Genomic DNA, 16,917 nt, shown 5'->3' on the forward strand with positions numbered 1-16,917 from the left:
CAAAAATCCCAAAACTTAAAAAGACCCAGATTCTTTCGTGGCCATAAGTTTAGTCTGAAGGGAGAGGTGATGGTGAAGAACTACAATAATGAAGATTTCTTAACGATAATCCCTAAAATCAAAGACTTCCTCTAGCTAATAGGACTAACAGAAGTTCCACCTAATTTGCCTCAAACACGACTGTGCCCAAGATATCCCCTCTCAAATGAAAATTTCGCTTTTCAAAAACTCTCTAAGGAAAAAAAGCTCTTTACTTCCCTCAGTCATATCCCTAGTATTCCCCAAGCTTGTAGAAAGGTGTTATTAAATTCAGAAGAATTGTTGGAATTATTCCCATAAAAACTTTACCAGGAAGGTAATACAGGTAGTTATTTACCTTTTGAGAGAGTGATATCCAAGGCTGGCTGTTGGTAGGGCAGTCTCCTCCTACTCAAGCACATCTCTTGGCAGCCTCTCCTCTTTTCATCAACCCCTTCTTACAAAAGGAGAGTGGTTGGTGGCTCTCTCCCTTCCCCACTCCCACACTGAACTCAGAAGCGTCATGAATAGTTCAACTAAAACAGGATCAAGTTTCAGACACTCCCATAGTGGGTGAGAAAATGATCCCACTAGATTAAATTGGAGCCTAGATCAGTAGAAGTATATTTCCACAACTCTGCTAGGGCTGGGGCAGCCAAGGTTAATGGCTCAAGTAATACCTTTTAAGTAGGATCACATGGGTGGTAGAAGCTGGGTCAGTAGCCAGCTTTTTTGATCTCTGCGATGATTCTCTGCACTAGTAGCATCACCTGAGAAATTGTTAGAAATGTGAATTATTGAACCCCTATTCCAGCTTTAATGAATCAGGAACTTTGGAGGTGTCGGCACCTGTGTTTTAACCAGCCCTTCTGGTTACCTGCAATGTATGCTCAAGTTTGAGAATTACTTGCCAACAAGATCAGTGAAGCTCTAAAATCTCCCCTTTTCCTCAAAAAGAATTTACTTAGGACATTTGGATCAGAAAAGTCAAAACTATTTCACTTAGCATTAGTTATTATACATGTACATACACTTCAAATGCAAAATTTACTGCTATTTCCTCTTAGGTTTTATTTGGTTCATTTAAAAAACTTCCATAGGATGTGTGTTCCTGTGTGTGTGTGTGTGTGTGTGTGTGTGAGAGAGAGAGAGAGAGAGAGAGTGTGTGTATGCTTATAAGTATACAGAATATTTCTGGAGGGACGCACTCCAGGGCTTCAAGGTGAGAATTGGGTGGCTTATATTGTACCATGGGCATATTATCTAGTCAAAATTAATTTGTTTCAATTAGACAAAATTTTAAACTATCATCACACCTTAAAAAAGTAACTATCCCGAAAGATGTGCTATATTTAATAAATATTTACTGAATGCCTACTGTGTGTCAGTCACTGTGCTGGATCCTGAGGACAGAATGGAGAATGAAGTGTAGTCCCAGCCCTCAAATTTTTATTTTCCCAGAACACTAATTATAGCAATTAAAAAATATTTTCAGTTTCCAAATTTCTTTTGAACTTGCCCGTACCATTTCAAATTGTGTGAAGGAACTGAGGGAAGGTAAGCGTATTATCTCTTTCTTTCCAGGAAAAACTAAAACCTGAAACAAAACCACTCACTATAATAGGTACCATCTATTTAGTGATGCAACTTAAAACGAAATTGTTATATCTTTCTGTTTTGCATAATTATAAGTGTAATGTAAAGTCATAGTACATTCAAACATTACAGACATACACACCAAAAGGTAGAAATCTCCTATTAATCCCACTCTCTAGAGATATACTGTTAACAGTTTGGTGGATTTCTCCAGCTTCAATTTCTATATTTACCATAATTTATTATTATTTACAAAATAATACTTATTTTATGCTTTTTCATTTAACAGTATATCTTGGACATCTTTCCATTTTAATACATATAAATCCATTTCATTCTTTTTAATGGCTGCTGAGCACGCAGGTACTCCATTACATAGATATCCCATGGTCCATTTTCTCTATAAATAGGCATTTGGGCTGTCTCAAAAAATCTTTTTAAATTAATTAATTTATTTGTTTTTGGCTGCATTGGGTCTTCGTTGCTGCGCACAGACTTTCTCTAGTTGTGGTGAGTGGGGGCTACTCTTCGTTGCGGTGTGTGGGCTTCTCATTGCGGTGGCTTCTCTTGTTGCGGAGCACGGGCTCTAGGCGCGTGGGCTTCAGTACTTGTGGAACGTAGGCTTCAGTACTTGTGGCTCACAGGCTCTAGAGCTCAGGCTCAGTAATTGTGGTGCGCAGGCTTAGTTGCTCCGTGGCATCTTGCTCTGTGGGATCTTCCCAGACCAGGGCTCGAACCCGTGTCCCTTGAATTGGCAGGCGGATTCTTAACTGCTGTGTCACCAGGGAAGTCCCTTGAATTTCTTATTATTATACCAACATTGCAATGGATATCCTGTACATATATCTCTGGGTACTTGTGGAAATATTTTGTGGGATGCATTCCTCAAAATATTAGAAATATAAATGCTGAGTTACAGGTTATGAACATCCAGAATTTTAATAGGTATTGCCAAATTACACACTAAAATGGTTATAGCAATTTGTGCTTCATTCTTGTTTTTTTAACGGTGTCACCAATATAGATTACTTTCAATCTCTGAAATACTTGTCCATCCAACAGGCAAAAAATAATATCTTAGTTTCTTAGAAACTTGCATTTCCCTAAATACTATGGTATTTGAAGCTCTATTGTTTGAACATCTTTTGTAGATTTCCTGTAACCTATCCTTTCCCTTCTTTTAACTGGGCTATTCATCTTTCACTTACTGATTTGAAGAATATATGAATTCTTATATATTCTTATATATATACATATACATATATATTAAAATATATTTTTACTTATAACTTTTTTTGATTTGTGCTTTTCCTAGTTCCTATCCTCTACCACTCCCAATCCCTCATATTCTTTGTGTGTGTTATAAATTTATTTATTTATTTGTTTTTGGGTCTTCGTTGCTGCGCACGGGCTTTCTCTAGTTGCGGTGATCGCTTTGTTGCAGTGCTCAGGCTTCTCATTGCAGTGGCTTCTCTTGTTGCGGAGCGCAGCTCTAGGCGCACAGGCTTCAGTAGTTGTGGCTCGTGGGCTCAGTAGTTGTGGCACACGGGCTTAGCTGCTCCGCAGCATGTGGGATCTTCCCGGACCAGGGCTCGAACCCATGTCCCCTGCATTGGCAGGCGGATTCTTAACCACTGCGCCACCAGGGAAGTCCCAATCTCTAATTTTTGAATCTGCTCTTTATCAACATCAGCTTCCAGAATTCAACCTCTTTTCTCAGCCCAATAACCTCTTTCTGGCTTCTCTTGTTTCCCTGAGCAGTCTCACCCCCTTCCAGACACTTGTAAACTATACTTCTTCTGCAGCTCTAGAATCTTCCATTCTCAAGATACTGATCTAATTTGTCAGTCATTTCTCCAATTCTGGGTAAATTGCTCTGTTTCCTTTCTTTCCTCAGGCTTCTGAGTATTGGCAGAGAAAGTAATTACAATGCTCCATAGTTTCACGAAAATTTATGCCTTCTCACTTTGGGCTCTCAGAGCATTTGACAATCTTTGTATTATACTTTTTTTTTTTACATCTTTATTAGAGTATAATTGCTTTACAATGGTGTGTTAGTTTCTGCTCTATAACAAAGTGAATCAGTTATACATATACATATGTTCCCATATCTCTTCCCTCTTGCGTCCCCCTCCCTCCCACCCTCCCTATCCCACCCCTCCAGGCGATCACAAAGCACCGAGCTAATCTCCCTGTGCTATGCGGCTGCTTCCCACTAGCTATCCACCTTAAGTATTCATACTTTTTTATCCATACACTTCCTAACCAATTGCCTACAGCTGTACAGCTACAACCAACACCATTTCTACCTCTTAGTCTCAGTGGAAGTTTCAGCTATTATTTCTCTTTGAGCATTGAAGCCATTGCACATGTGTTGTCAATTTCTCTTTCTTCTAGTTCAAAATGTTTATACATTTTCAGTAAAAGGGTGCCTTGGTTTTTCCGAGACTAACACTTCCGCACGCAGCCCAACCTATCTCCTGGTCCCTACTAAGATCAGTCTTACTTGTTTTCTTGAGCATATATATTTTATTGCATTTTTAAATTGTATTTTTCATTTGCCCCTTTCCACAAGCTCAGTCTGTAGACATATTTTTATATCTCTACCCCTACCCTGTGCCTCACCCCAAACTAATGTTTGATTATATTCTCTTAATTGCCATATTTCTTGAGAAAATGGTGTATGCTAACAACCTGCCTGTATTTACCCACTTTCTATTCACGTCTCACTCATCTGAACTATGGGTTTCATTCCTTCTACCTCCCTTAGGTTTGTTCATCCTCATCTCTGAACATATGATGCTGTTTCTCAAACTCTTTTATCTGGAAATTCCTTTGGCTTCCATTGCCCTGTTCTTTCCAGGTTGCCTCTTCCTTCTTCTATAACCTGAAACAGGCATTTCTTTTTTTTTTTAATTGAAGTACAGTTGATTTACAATGTTGTATTAGTTTCTGATGTACAGCAAAGTGATTCTGCTATACATACATATATATATATTCTTTCTCATATTCTTTTCCATTATGGTTTATTACAGGATATTGAATAGAGTTCCCTGGGATCTACAGTGGGACCTTGTTGTTTATTTTATATATAATAGTTTGTATCTGCTACTCTCAAACTCCTAATTTATCTCTCTTCCCTTTCCCCTTTGGTAACCATAAGTTTGTTTTCTATGTCTGTGAGTCTGTTGCTGTTTTGTAAATAAGTTCATTTGTATCACATCTTAGATTCCACATATATGTGTTATCATATGATATTTGTCTTTCTCTTTCTGAATTACTTCAGTATGATAACCACTAGGTTCATTCGTGTTGCTGCAAATGGTATCATTACATTCTTTTTTTTAATGACTGAGTAGTATTCCATTGTATATATATACCACATGTTCTTTGTTCATTCATCTGTTGATGGACATTTAGGTTGCTTCCATGTCTTGGCTATTGTAAATAGTGCCGCTATGAATATTGGGATGCATGTATCTTCTCGAATTATAGCTTTGTCTGGTTATATGCCCAGGAGTGGGATTACTGGATCATATGGCAACTCTATTTTTAGCTTTTTAAGGAACCCCCGTACTGTTTTCCATAATGGCTGTACCAATTTACACTCCCACCAACAATGTAGGAGGGTTTCCTTCTTTCCACACCCTCTCCAGCATTTATTATTTGTAGACTTTTTAATGATGGCCATTCTGACTGGTGTGATGTGATACCTCATTGTAGGTTTGATTTGCATTTCTCTAATAATTAGCGAAGTTGAGGATATTTTCATGTGTCTGTTGGCCATCTGCATGTCTTCTTTGGAGAAATGTGAATTTAGGTCTTCTGTCCTTTTTTCTTTTCTTTTTTTTTTTTTTTTTGCGGTATGCAGGCCTCTCACTGTTGTGGACTCTCCCGTTGCGGAGCACAGGCTCCGGACGCGCAGGCCCAGCGGCCATGGCTCACAGGCCCAGCCGCTCAGCGGCATGTGGGATCTTCCCTGACAGGGGCACGAACCTGCATCCGCTGCATCAGCAGGCGGACTCTCAACCACTGCGCCACCAGGGAAGCCCTTCTGCCCATTTTTGATTGGGTTCTTTTTTGTTATTGAGTTGTATGAGCTGTTTGTATATTTTGGAAATTAAGCCCTTGTTGGTCGCATTGTTTGCAAATATTTTCTACCATTCCATAGGTTGTTGTTTCATTTTGTTTATGGTTTCCTTTTCTGTGCAAAAGCTTATAAGTTTGATTAGGTCCCATTTGTTTATTTTTGCTTGTATTTCTATTGCTTTGGGAGACTGACATAAGAAAATGTTGCTACAATTTACATCAGAGAATGTTTTGCCTATGTTCTCTTCTAGGAGTTTTATGGTGTCATGTCTTATTAAATATATTTAAGTCTTTAAGCCATTTTAAGTTTATTTTTGTGTAGGGTGTGAAGGAGTGTTTTAACGTCATTGATTTACTTGTGACTGTAACAGGCATTTCTTGAGGTGTTCTTTGTGTCCTTTTTCTTACCTGTTTTAGTTTTTGTGCTATCATTCCTGCAGCCACAAGTCTCTTGTGGCTGATGTACAAATTTAGGTCTAGGTCCTATCCTCTCTTTTGCACAGATGTCCTGTAATTCCATACGCTTAATAAGCATTTTTACCTGGTTTTCCCACCAAGCAATCCAACAACTGAACTTCAACTGAACAAATCTGAACTTCCAGTTAGCATCTGTCTCTGTCATTGATATCATCCAAAAGACTTCTTTGACATCACAGCTTCCTTTCATTCCATATACAATTACATGGTAGGCCTTGTTGATTATTCTGTCACAACAGTATTTGTGGCAATCATTTTCTTTTCAGTTCCATTGACCTATGTCAAGTCCTTGTAATTTCTCCCCTGGATTTCTGAAAAAGTAGAATCCACCTAAGTGGATTTCCTGCTTGTAGTCTCTCCCCTCCCCAAAATAACCTGGATCAGTGTTCCTTAAAATTTTAACTTCGAGAAGTAGTATTTCCAGATAAAAGATGAATATTTTTAACTATAAATATGTCACATGCAATATTTAGAACACACTGATACTAAAAATTTATTTGTTGTTTATCTGAAATTCAAATTGACTGGCCAGCTTATATTTTTATTAGCTAAATCTGGCAACTCTATCTGGAGAGACTAAGTAAAACTGATGTATCTGCAGACCACCATTTTAAGTAATTAAAAAAACTGGCTTACCATGAACTTACCAAAAAACTTGTGATAGTTAAAAATTTAATAGTAGTAATGGTAACTGTTTAATATTGGCAAGCTGAATACACGTGCAATAGGGCAGGTTTCACAATTGACTTCTTAATTTTTATTTCTACTAAAATTAGAAAATCTAAATGCACAATGAGCTTGTCAGATATTGCAATGAGTGTTAGGTGGCTACTAGATAATTCTGAACAGTTGAATCTAGCGTGGATCTAGCATCATGAGGAGCTTCTAATTGAAGACAGCTTTTAGTAGTGTTAGATCCTAAGTAGAAGAGCATATGGCAACCTAAAAAATTGAAGTTTCAAGTTGAGAAAGAGTAGGAGTTGTATTCAATTGCATGGATTGCATTCAGCTCTGAAAAGCATTTTTTCCATACAGTTGCAACATTTGGATGTGGTTGAAAATATGTTGAATAATGTGTCATCCATTTTTTTCTCTTAATAAGAAAGAAAATTATCATGTATTGGGAAATAATAAACTCCTGGAAGTAAAGGCATTTGCATAAAAGTCTGGTTTTCTTACAAAACCCTGATACTTTGTTTTTTTAAAAAAAATTAATTTATTTATTTTTGGCTGCGTCGGGTCTTTGTTGCTGCGCACAGGCTTTCTCCAGTTGCAGAGAGGGTGTGGTACTCTTCCTTGCGGTGCATGGGCTTCTCATTGCGGTGGCTTCTCTTGTTGCGGAGCACAGGCTCTAGGCGCATGGGCTTCAGTAGTTGTGGCTTGCGGGCTCTAAAATGCAGGCTCAGTAGTTGTGGCACACAGGCTTAGTTGCTCCACGGTATGTGGGATCTTCCCGCACTAGAGCTTGAACCCGTGTCCCCTGCATTGGCAGGCGGATTCTTAACCACTGCACCACCAGGAAAGTCCCGAAAAATCCTGATACTTTGTTCCTAACATTAAAAATCATGGCATTTAGAATTTGAAGTAATAATTCAGGTTAATAAAAAAAATGAAAATGTTGCTCAGATAAGCCATTTGAACAAGTCTACTTGGAAAAATTAAAATAGTTTTTGTTAGCATTATTTGTATAGTAAAGAAGGGATTTTTACTCTAGCCCTTATTTAGAAACTTGTGAGAGTACCTTCCCCATTACTGGCCTCCATACTTTATTGTGGAAAAAGCAGTGTTCTAACATTTGCCTGTTTCTTCTCAATGATTATGCTTACTGGCTGCTATTACTATATACATAGTAATATGTTTACAGTTTACACTACTTTGTTATATGTTGAATCAAAATCAGGAGAAATATTGTTTGACTACCAATGTTCTCTGAATAAAACACGAAGTGGACTGACATTTTGCTTATTGTAGGAATAATATCCTTTGTACACCCAAAGCTACAACCGCATCAGTTTTTTTTGCGGGGGTACGCGGGCCTCTCACCGCTGCGGCCTCTCCCGTTGCGGAGCACAGGCTCCGGATGCGCAGGCTCAGCGGCCATGGCTCACGGGCCCAGCCGCTCCGCGGCATGTGGGATCCTCCAGGACCGGGGCACGAACCCGTGTCCCCTGCATCGGCAGGCGGACTCTCAACCACTGCTCCACCAGGGAAGCCCACAAAATAATTTTTTAAGTGAAAATTTTTCTAAATGAAAATGTCTTCTTCTATAAGCTGAATTTTTAATGATAAACCAAACAGGAAATTTCTGGGCATCTTTCCTTGTGTACCACATATACACTGTGAAATGATTCATATTTTGTATATCAGTGCATCCACTCATAAGATAAACGTCTGTTTAGCAAGTACAGGGTGATACTGCCCTTTCATGTTGTATACCATGATTTTGTATGATATTGATATTTGATTAGGGATTTTTGCCTAGAGCTTGTTATACTTTCTCCAAGCAAAATATTTATTATTAACTGTGTAGCTAGTTGCACAAGTTATCTCTGAAACAAAGTGACCTTTACCATTTTTTTAAAAAATGAGGGAAGTAACTTGATCTTTTTTTATCCACAAGTTCATCTATTTCATTCTGGAAAACATTGCTTTTATTCCAGAAAAATACATTTCTTGGCAATGAAGTTATTGTATTTGGGTCAAAACTGACTTGAAGGCTTTGATGGCTTTCCAAGTCATTGACAAAATTTCCTAAACAGTCGAGGTGTATTGGGCAAGGGACAAATGGATGCTAGCCCAATAAAATCCAATTTTTAGATCTTCATAGCTGTACTTCCTATTTACTGTTTATTTTTTGTTGCTTGGATCAACTTACCACATTTAAAGCCACATAATGATTCATATTCTATATCTGCACTGCAGTCTTGTTTAATAGCTAGCTACCTTTAACACGTAATTTGAATTGAAGTACTTGTTACCTTTTTTCACCACTACTTCTAATGCTTCAATGTACTTCATTTGAGTGAATGATTTTTCTCTTTTTGGTGAATTGGAAATATAATACAACAAAATGGTAACAAAGAAAAATTTAATTTTAACAAATGTAAACAATAATATATGAATTATGTTAAAATACCTTGGTTGAGATAAACTATACTGATAACTAAATGAGGGAAATGGATCTGTGTAATCTTTGTAGTACATATACAACCTACAAGAATTCAAAGATGCTCAATAGCATAATGGGATTTCTGTTAAAATTGGAATAAATTTATGTTAGACAATTTGTGAAAGATGTGTGAAGAGGTAGTACACTGTAGTGCTAAAACAGGGGGATGGGTGGAATATAGTCCCAGAGTCAGCCTTCTTCAGTTTGCCTCCCGCAACACTACTTACCAGCTGGGTGTCCCTTGCTTAACCTCTTTGCTTCTGTTTCCTTATCTGCAAAATGTAAATAATAGAATCTACCTCACAGTGTTGGTATGAGGATTAAATAAGTACTTATAAAGCAGTATGGACAGTGTCCGGCTCGAAGTGCTCAATGCTTCCTATTATTAGAAAATAAATCTGTGCAATCATCTTACCACTTCTCTACTAAAAACTTGTCACTATGTCCCTATCGTTGATCAAAGGAAGTTATCCCACTCTTAATCAAAATACATTGCCTCCTGTTTTGGCTGTCGGTATCTCTCCTACCAGACATAAGCGCCCAGATCCTCTTACACTACCAGTTCTATAGCAGGCATTCAAAACTTGCTGAAGTTTTTCCCACTAGGGACAAAGGTCCTTAAAAGAGGAAAAAACTAGAAAGGATTACAAATCACGAAGTGAAGTTTAAGCAGTAAGGCACCTAAAGAAGATTTACAAAACAAATCATCTGCAGAGTGGCCAACCAGGCGAATCCACCATCCAGCGAAGCTTTTTAGTAAAATTATTTTTCACTGACGTCACTCGATCGCTGACCTCTAAGGTAGAAGAGGCGGAATTAGAGAGACAGCTGGACTTCTTCCTCGCCCTCCCTCCTCCACTGGACTGGCTGGCAGCTCCGTGGCCAGCCCTGCTTCTGGTCGTTTTGCGATTCCATTGGTCAGTTTTCCCGAGGAGGCTGGCCTTGGGGATGACCCCGCCCCCTCTAGGGGCGGGTCTCTCCGTCGTAGGGGCTGGGGATGGTGGGGCGGGGGGCGGTTGCTGCAGCCGCCATCTTGGATTCCGCGGTAGCATTGGCGGCAGTACGGCGCCGCGTCTGGGGAGTGGCTCTCCCCTCCCCCTCCCCCCGGTTCCTTGGCGGTGGCTCCTCCCACTGGGGGGGGTGCGGCGGCGGTGGCATCTACAGCTATGGCGGCGACTACTGCTAATCCCGGTGAGGAGACGGAGGACTGGGGTGCCTCTCAAGGAGGAGGGGCTGAAGGGGTTGGCAACTGGGTAGACCCAGCGCTGAGGGGCCGTAGTTGGGGCTGAGGGCGCTGAGACGCGTGGGGGTGGCTACGGGGCGGTGGGGGAGGGGAGTGACCTGGGGGAGGGGAGTGACCTGGGGGAGGGGCCCGCCCCTGGGGAACAGGGGAGACCCGAGGTGGAGGGAGGGAGCAGGCGGGTGGGAGTTGGGGATTCCTTGCCCCGAGTTCTGTTTGAGCAGCTGTCCGTGCGGGGCTGGCCCGCCTCCACTCTTGTGGCGGCTTTCTGGTGTGCGATGTAGTCCTCTTTCAGCCTTCTGCCCACTGTGGACCTGCTTGATGCCGAATAACTGTGGGCAGTGTGGCTCGTTTTACTTTAAAGGTAGTTGGGACTCATAGGATCATGTTGCTGTTTAGCTGAGGTGTTACTTCCAAACGTTTAGATTTTAAATTTTAAAAATCTTTGAATTCATACTCAGTTTCTTAAAAAAAAAGAAGCTGTACCTCCTCCCTCCCTATCCGAGGGCTATCCTTTGAAACTTGCGTTTATGTATTAAGAGGTGCCTCTAGTGTCATTAGCTGCTGAAGGCAGAGGTTTGTGTAATGTTTGAGTTACAGGATAGATCTTGCCAACAGCAAGCATCCAGGACCCAGATTTAAATCTTGTTAGGTGGGTCAAGGCAGTTCCCATTCTTTAAGAAGAGTTCAGTTCATGCTATTTCTCAATGAACATCTCTTCTAAAGTGGGAGCTTGAACGTTAAAAATCTAGTCAGTCATGTCTAAAAGATGGAATGGGGTGTAGTGCAGCAGCAGGTCTAGACAGATCAGGTCTTCAAATTCCTAGTCCCAGTCCTCTTTCCAGTACATTACAGTTATTTCTCCCTAGGAAGTATTTCATTTAAGGGATCCTAGTTTACTTTGCTGACCTTGGCTATTCCCCAGAAATCCTTATCTTTGATAGCCTTAGAAAAGAAGTGAGAGGTGGGGGTGAATAACTTGAAAGTATGGTAGTGGGAAGGATTCACTGCTGTTCCCTTGTTAAAACTTAAACTGGATTTTTTTTCGTGTCTCTGAAAGGCAGTAGTATTTTACAGTACTCAGCTTTTGCTATTACAATTGAATCACTGAAATTTACTGTCTTTCCTACCATGTTTCTGGGAACAGACCTATTTAAAGAAGTTAATTTGTCACATGTCAATATCATATTTTTAAATCTTTTAAATATTTTAAGAGGAAAAGGAGATAAAGTTAATGGCTAAAATTGCATTGCAGGAAGTGCTGAGTGATGGAATAAAATCAGAAAGATGCTATTATTATGGCAGACCTGACCTTGAAGTAAAATAACCTGTTAACTAGGGAGTAAATAAACAAGACTTTAAACTGATAACACATTGCAAAATACTTATATAACCCTAGTCAAGTTGCAAAGCATTTCTCTTATTAAGAGGTGGCCTGGGTAAAGAAGTTTAGTGCATATGTCAGAAGCTTTTTTCCCAGCAGTGTGGGTTGGGTTGCTTTATTTTGTTTTGTTTTTTAAACAACAGTAACCAGAATGACAATCTCTTGACCACATTTTCATTAGCTGATCAATATCAACTTAAAACTGTAAGCAGAAAATAACATTCATTTGTGCAGAATCCTTGCTTATGATGAAACAGTTACTTTGTTTATTGCCCTTTGGCAGCCTGCTTCTGCAGTTTTTAGGGTTCTTTTTTTGCGGACCTCTCACTGTTGTGGCCTTTCCCGTTGCGGAGCACAGGCTCAGCGGCCATGGCTCACGGGCCTAGCCGCTCTGCTCGGCATGTGGGATCTTCCTGGACCAGGGCACGAACCCGTGTCCCCTGCATTGGCAGGCGGACTCTCAACCACTGCGCCACAAGGGAAGCCCTAGGGTTCTTTTTCGATGTTGGATAATTCTCTCATCTCTTACAAGTTATTGATCCCAAGTTCAACACATGATAATTAAATTAGAAAGTGCATTTTCTTCCTTCAATTCTTGTTTTGCCCCTTTGTATCAAAAGGAAGAGATCATAGCTGCATTGTGGAGTTTTGATAGCCTGTTCCATTTTGGGAAATGAGGACCATAAATGTAGGGACACAGGGTGGGAATGAACTGTGCTCAGTGAAAAGAAAGTAAATGGTTTTCAGGTCAGAATTCTTTGTTGCATGGTCAAACCTTTAATCCTTAGAGTCATTTTAAGGACTAGGGACATCAGACTGATTTCTTTGAGTTTTTTCTACTTTGTCATTTTGCTAGTTAAGTTTCCCTATGGTTCTTGTTTGTTCTGTCCTCACATATGTCTGCAAAGAATTTTGGTAATAATTATTTAACTCTTCTAAGCTTCATTTAAGTTAATCCTTAGTGTTAATAACAATACTTGATGATCATTTTAGTTGTATTTAGAGTTTGATTTAGAGACTGTTGGTGTCCTTTCAGGGTCTTGCAGGGGAACTGGTTCCTTTGCATTTTTCTCTATGTCTTAACATGGTGCTGTATCAAAAGAAGAGTAAGATATAGTTTATACTCCACAATCTAAGAGTTACGTTGAAGTAATAGTTCTAATGTGGTGGTGGCTTTTTTCTGCGTAATTGATAATTCTTCATATTCTATTATTTTTCACTAATTCTACTTAGCAGTGGCAAGATAAGTGAGTGGGTGGGTGGTCCATGAAGTCTTAGGCTATATCTTTCTTGTCTACATAATACTAAACATTTTGAGAAACGTTTAAAAAGTTGCACGTGTGATTTGTAATGTATCGGCTAAGGCACTGTTTGGGAATAGATTAGTTATTTGATTTATAATTCAGTATTCAAACCAGAGATGTGAATGAATTTTTAGGAGTGCAGTTTTCTTCTTCCTTGATTCTGGTGTTCTCTTTCCCAGGGACCTCTTTTTGTGGTATTACGTACCATTTATTGTGGGTAGAGAACGGGTAGAAGGCAAAGGAAGGAACACACTTGTTTGGGTTTGTAAGGCTGACACTTAGGAAAAGTTTTTTTTTCCACATAATTTTTACCTTCATAAATTATAGTTTTTAAAGCATCAATTAGCAGACTTCTTACCCATTACCTTTACTTAACCTTTTTCAGATACAGGAAAATAAGAATTTATGCAGTATAAAATTACAATGCCAAGATACTTTAAAAATTATATTCTATTGCAAAAACCTATTTCAAAAGTGTTTAAATATAGTTTACTAATTCAGCAATTGAAATACAATTAACATTTTTGAAAAAGAACCTTAATCCATATACTTTTTATGCTGTTCGAATTGTGGCACCAAACTGAATCTTTTCTGTTTTTTTAGAAATTAAGAAGTAGATACTTCTGCATTCTTGGAACTCTACTTTTCTTGTTGTTTTGAAATAGTGGTCTCTCACTTTACTTTTTTGCATTCCAGCCCTACTCCTCTACTCAAACAATCCACTAACAGATGAGAATATGTTGTTTCATGGATGTTTTGTGAAAGTCTTTTGTGGTTGTCTGCTATGGATGACTTTCTTCTAAGGCAGTAACAGTAGGGATTTCCACAGTACCAAGTGGTGGTTGATCTTCAAAAAACTAAATTGCAACACTCAAGGAAACTAAACACTTTTTCCTTGATTTTACTTAGGTTATGACATTTGGGGCATATTTAATTTCAAAACTAGTAAAATTTGAATCCTTAATTGTAGAAACTATCTTTGGAACCATCTTTTTTTTTTCCCCTTCAGGCTATTTACAATATTTATTTTAAATGTTAATTCCCTGGCGGTATAGTCCTGTATAGAGGTGCAAGGGTGACATTTCTGTCAGTGTTATCCAGTGTCTCTGTGGTTGTATAGCTGATCTTATTTAGATGTAACAGTAAAGGAATACATTTAAAGCTCTTGTGATATGCAAGGCCTGAGCTCAGTGGAGTCTATTTGGGCCCATCACCCACACCCAATGATAGGCCCTGCCTGTACAGCCATCTGTTTTTAAGAATGCTGCCTAATATGCCATGATGATTTCAATAAGTAGACATCAACGAATATTGGAGTTGGATTCAAGGTAACTCCTGTCATTTTACATGTAAGAAAACAAACCTAGAGAGAGGAACTGGCACATTTATTAAACATCTATTAAGTTCTTACTATATGCCAGGCTACACTTTCCTGTTTTGTTGACTATTCTGTATGTTAGAAACCATCTCTTAGTTTCCAAATAAATTCTCTAAATTTGCATCTCTTTTCATCATTTCTTCATTTTGTATTTGTCCCTTCACATTTTCTCTAGTTGAGTAGACAAACTAAGTTTATGACTTCAACAACTTAATTAGAATTTAAGTTCCATGAGAGTAGGACCTTTACCTCCCTTGTTCACCACAGCACCCTACTGCTCCCAGGGGTGCCTAGTACGTAGGACTACAGTTCAGTAAATGTTTGTTGAATAAATGAATGTTGTAAAACCTGGCATTAGAGGTTCATATCTTTATGCACTGTTAATATGAAAATACCTTTGAAAGGATAACACTAATTAAACCATTAACAACATGAATTAATTTATAATAGCTAACAATAATTATATGCCAGATATTGTTATAAATATATTACCTCACTTAATATTCATATATTTATCTCATTTAATATTTTTCTTTAAAAAAAGTTATTTATTTATTTTTTTAATTTTAGCTGTGTCTCTTAGTTGTGGCGCACAGACTCCAGAGCACACGGGCTCAATAGTTGTGGCATGTGGACTCTCTAGTTGTGGTGCAGAGGCTCAGTAGTTGCGGTGCACGGACTTAGTTGCCCTGCGGCATGTGGGATCTTAGTTGCCTGACCAGGGGTCGAACCTGGGTCCCCTGCATTGGAAGGCGGATTCTTAATCGTTGGACCACCAGGGAAGTCTCCTCATTTAATCTTTACAAGACTCCTATGAGGTATATATTAATATTCTTGTTTTCAGATGAGGAAACTAAGGCACAGAGTGAATAATTAGTTTGTCTGAAGTCACATAGCTAGTAGCGGGTAGAGACAGTTTTTTTGGGGGGTGGGTGGAGACATTTTGATTGCTGGCAGTCCGTCTACACAAATTTTTTTTTTTAGGAGTTTTTTTTTCTTTTTTTAAATTAAAATATAGTTGATGTACAATATTATATGTTTCAGGTGTACAACATAGTGACTCACAATTTTAAAGGTTATATTCCATTTATAGTTATTATTAAATATTGGCTGTATGCCCTTTGTTGTACTATAGATCCTTGTAGCTTATTTATTTTATATATAGTAGTTTGTAGCTCTTAATCCCCTACCCTTATCTTGTCTCTCCCCTCTTCCTTCTCCCTACTAGTAACCACTAATTTGTTTTCTATATCTGTGAGTCTGTTTCTTGTTTGTTACGTTCAGGAGTATGTATTATTTTTTAGATTCCACATATAAGTGATATCATACATTGTTTGTCTTTCTCTGTTTGACTTATTTCACTTAACATAATACCCTCCAAGTCCATCCATGTTTTTGCAAATGGCAAGTTTCATTTTTATGGCTGAGTAGTATTCCGTTGTATATATGTACTACATCTTCTTTATCCATTTGTCTGTTGATGGACACTTAGGTTGCTTCCATATCTTGGCAATTGTAAATAATGCTGCTATGAACATTGGAGTACAAGTATCTTTTGTATTAGTGTTTTGTTTTGTTTTTTTTTGGATAAATTCCCCCGAGTGGGATTGCTGGGTCATATGGTACTTTAATTTTTAGTCTTTTTTGGGAAACCTCCATACTGTTTTGCACAGTGGCTACGCCGTTTTACATTTCCACTAACAGTGTCTGAGGGTTCCTATTTTTCCACATCCTCACCAACATTTATTATTTGTGGTCTTTAGACAGTATTCTTTTTTTTTTTTTTTTTTTTTTTTTGCGATACGCAGGCCTCTCACTGTTGTGGCCTTTCCCGTTGCAGAGCTCAGGCTCAGCAGCCGTGGCTCACGGGCCCAGCCGCTCCATGGCATGTGGGATCCTCCCGGACCGGGGCACGAACCCGTGTCCCCTGCATTGGCAGGCGGGCTCTCAACCACTGCGCCACCAGGGAAGCCCTAGACAGTATTCTTAATTACTAAGTTATAAGACTTTCTCCATTGTGACTTAAAGTCACTTCCTACAGAAATGTGGCACAATGGATACTTTTTGAGGAGGAGGAGGGTGGGGTATTGTCTTTTTTAGTAGATGAAGAAGGTGAAATACCACGTCCAACAGCCAGGATGGCACAGTTGCTTGGGTGGAGAAGTGAGTGCAAGGTGCTGAAAAAGTTGCTGGAAGAGTGTTGCAGTTCCTAAAATCGTTTCTATAACTTCTTGTATTCTTTCTTCATAGTTGTTTTTCACC

General features: G+C 39.0%; 1 protein-coding gene across 2 annotated transcripts in view; it reads left to right on the forward strand.

The window, feature by feature from the left end:
* The first annotated feature begins 10,387 nt into the window (after positions 1-10,387).
* Positions 10,388-16,917, forward strand: part of ARNT (aryl hydrocarbon receptor nuclear translocator) — a 63,992-nt gene continuing 57,462 nt past the window's right edge. For both annotated transcript variants that reach the window (XM_082654364.1, XM_082654365.1), the window contains exon 1: positions 10,388-10,540. In XM_082654364.1, coding sequence (XP_082510490.1) covers positions 10,516-10,540 — 25 coding nt within the window. In that variant the 5' untranslated portion in view covers positions 10,388-10,515. The remainder of the gene's footprint in view (positions 10,541-16,917) is intronic.

This window comes from Grampus griseus (genome assembly GCF_964374135.1).
Source record: "Grampus griseus genome assembly, chromosome: 1".
In the NCBI taxonomy this organism is placed as follows: domain Eukaryota; kingdom Metazoa; phylum Chordata; class Mammalia; order Artiodactyla; family Delphinidae; genus Grampus; species Grampus griseus.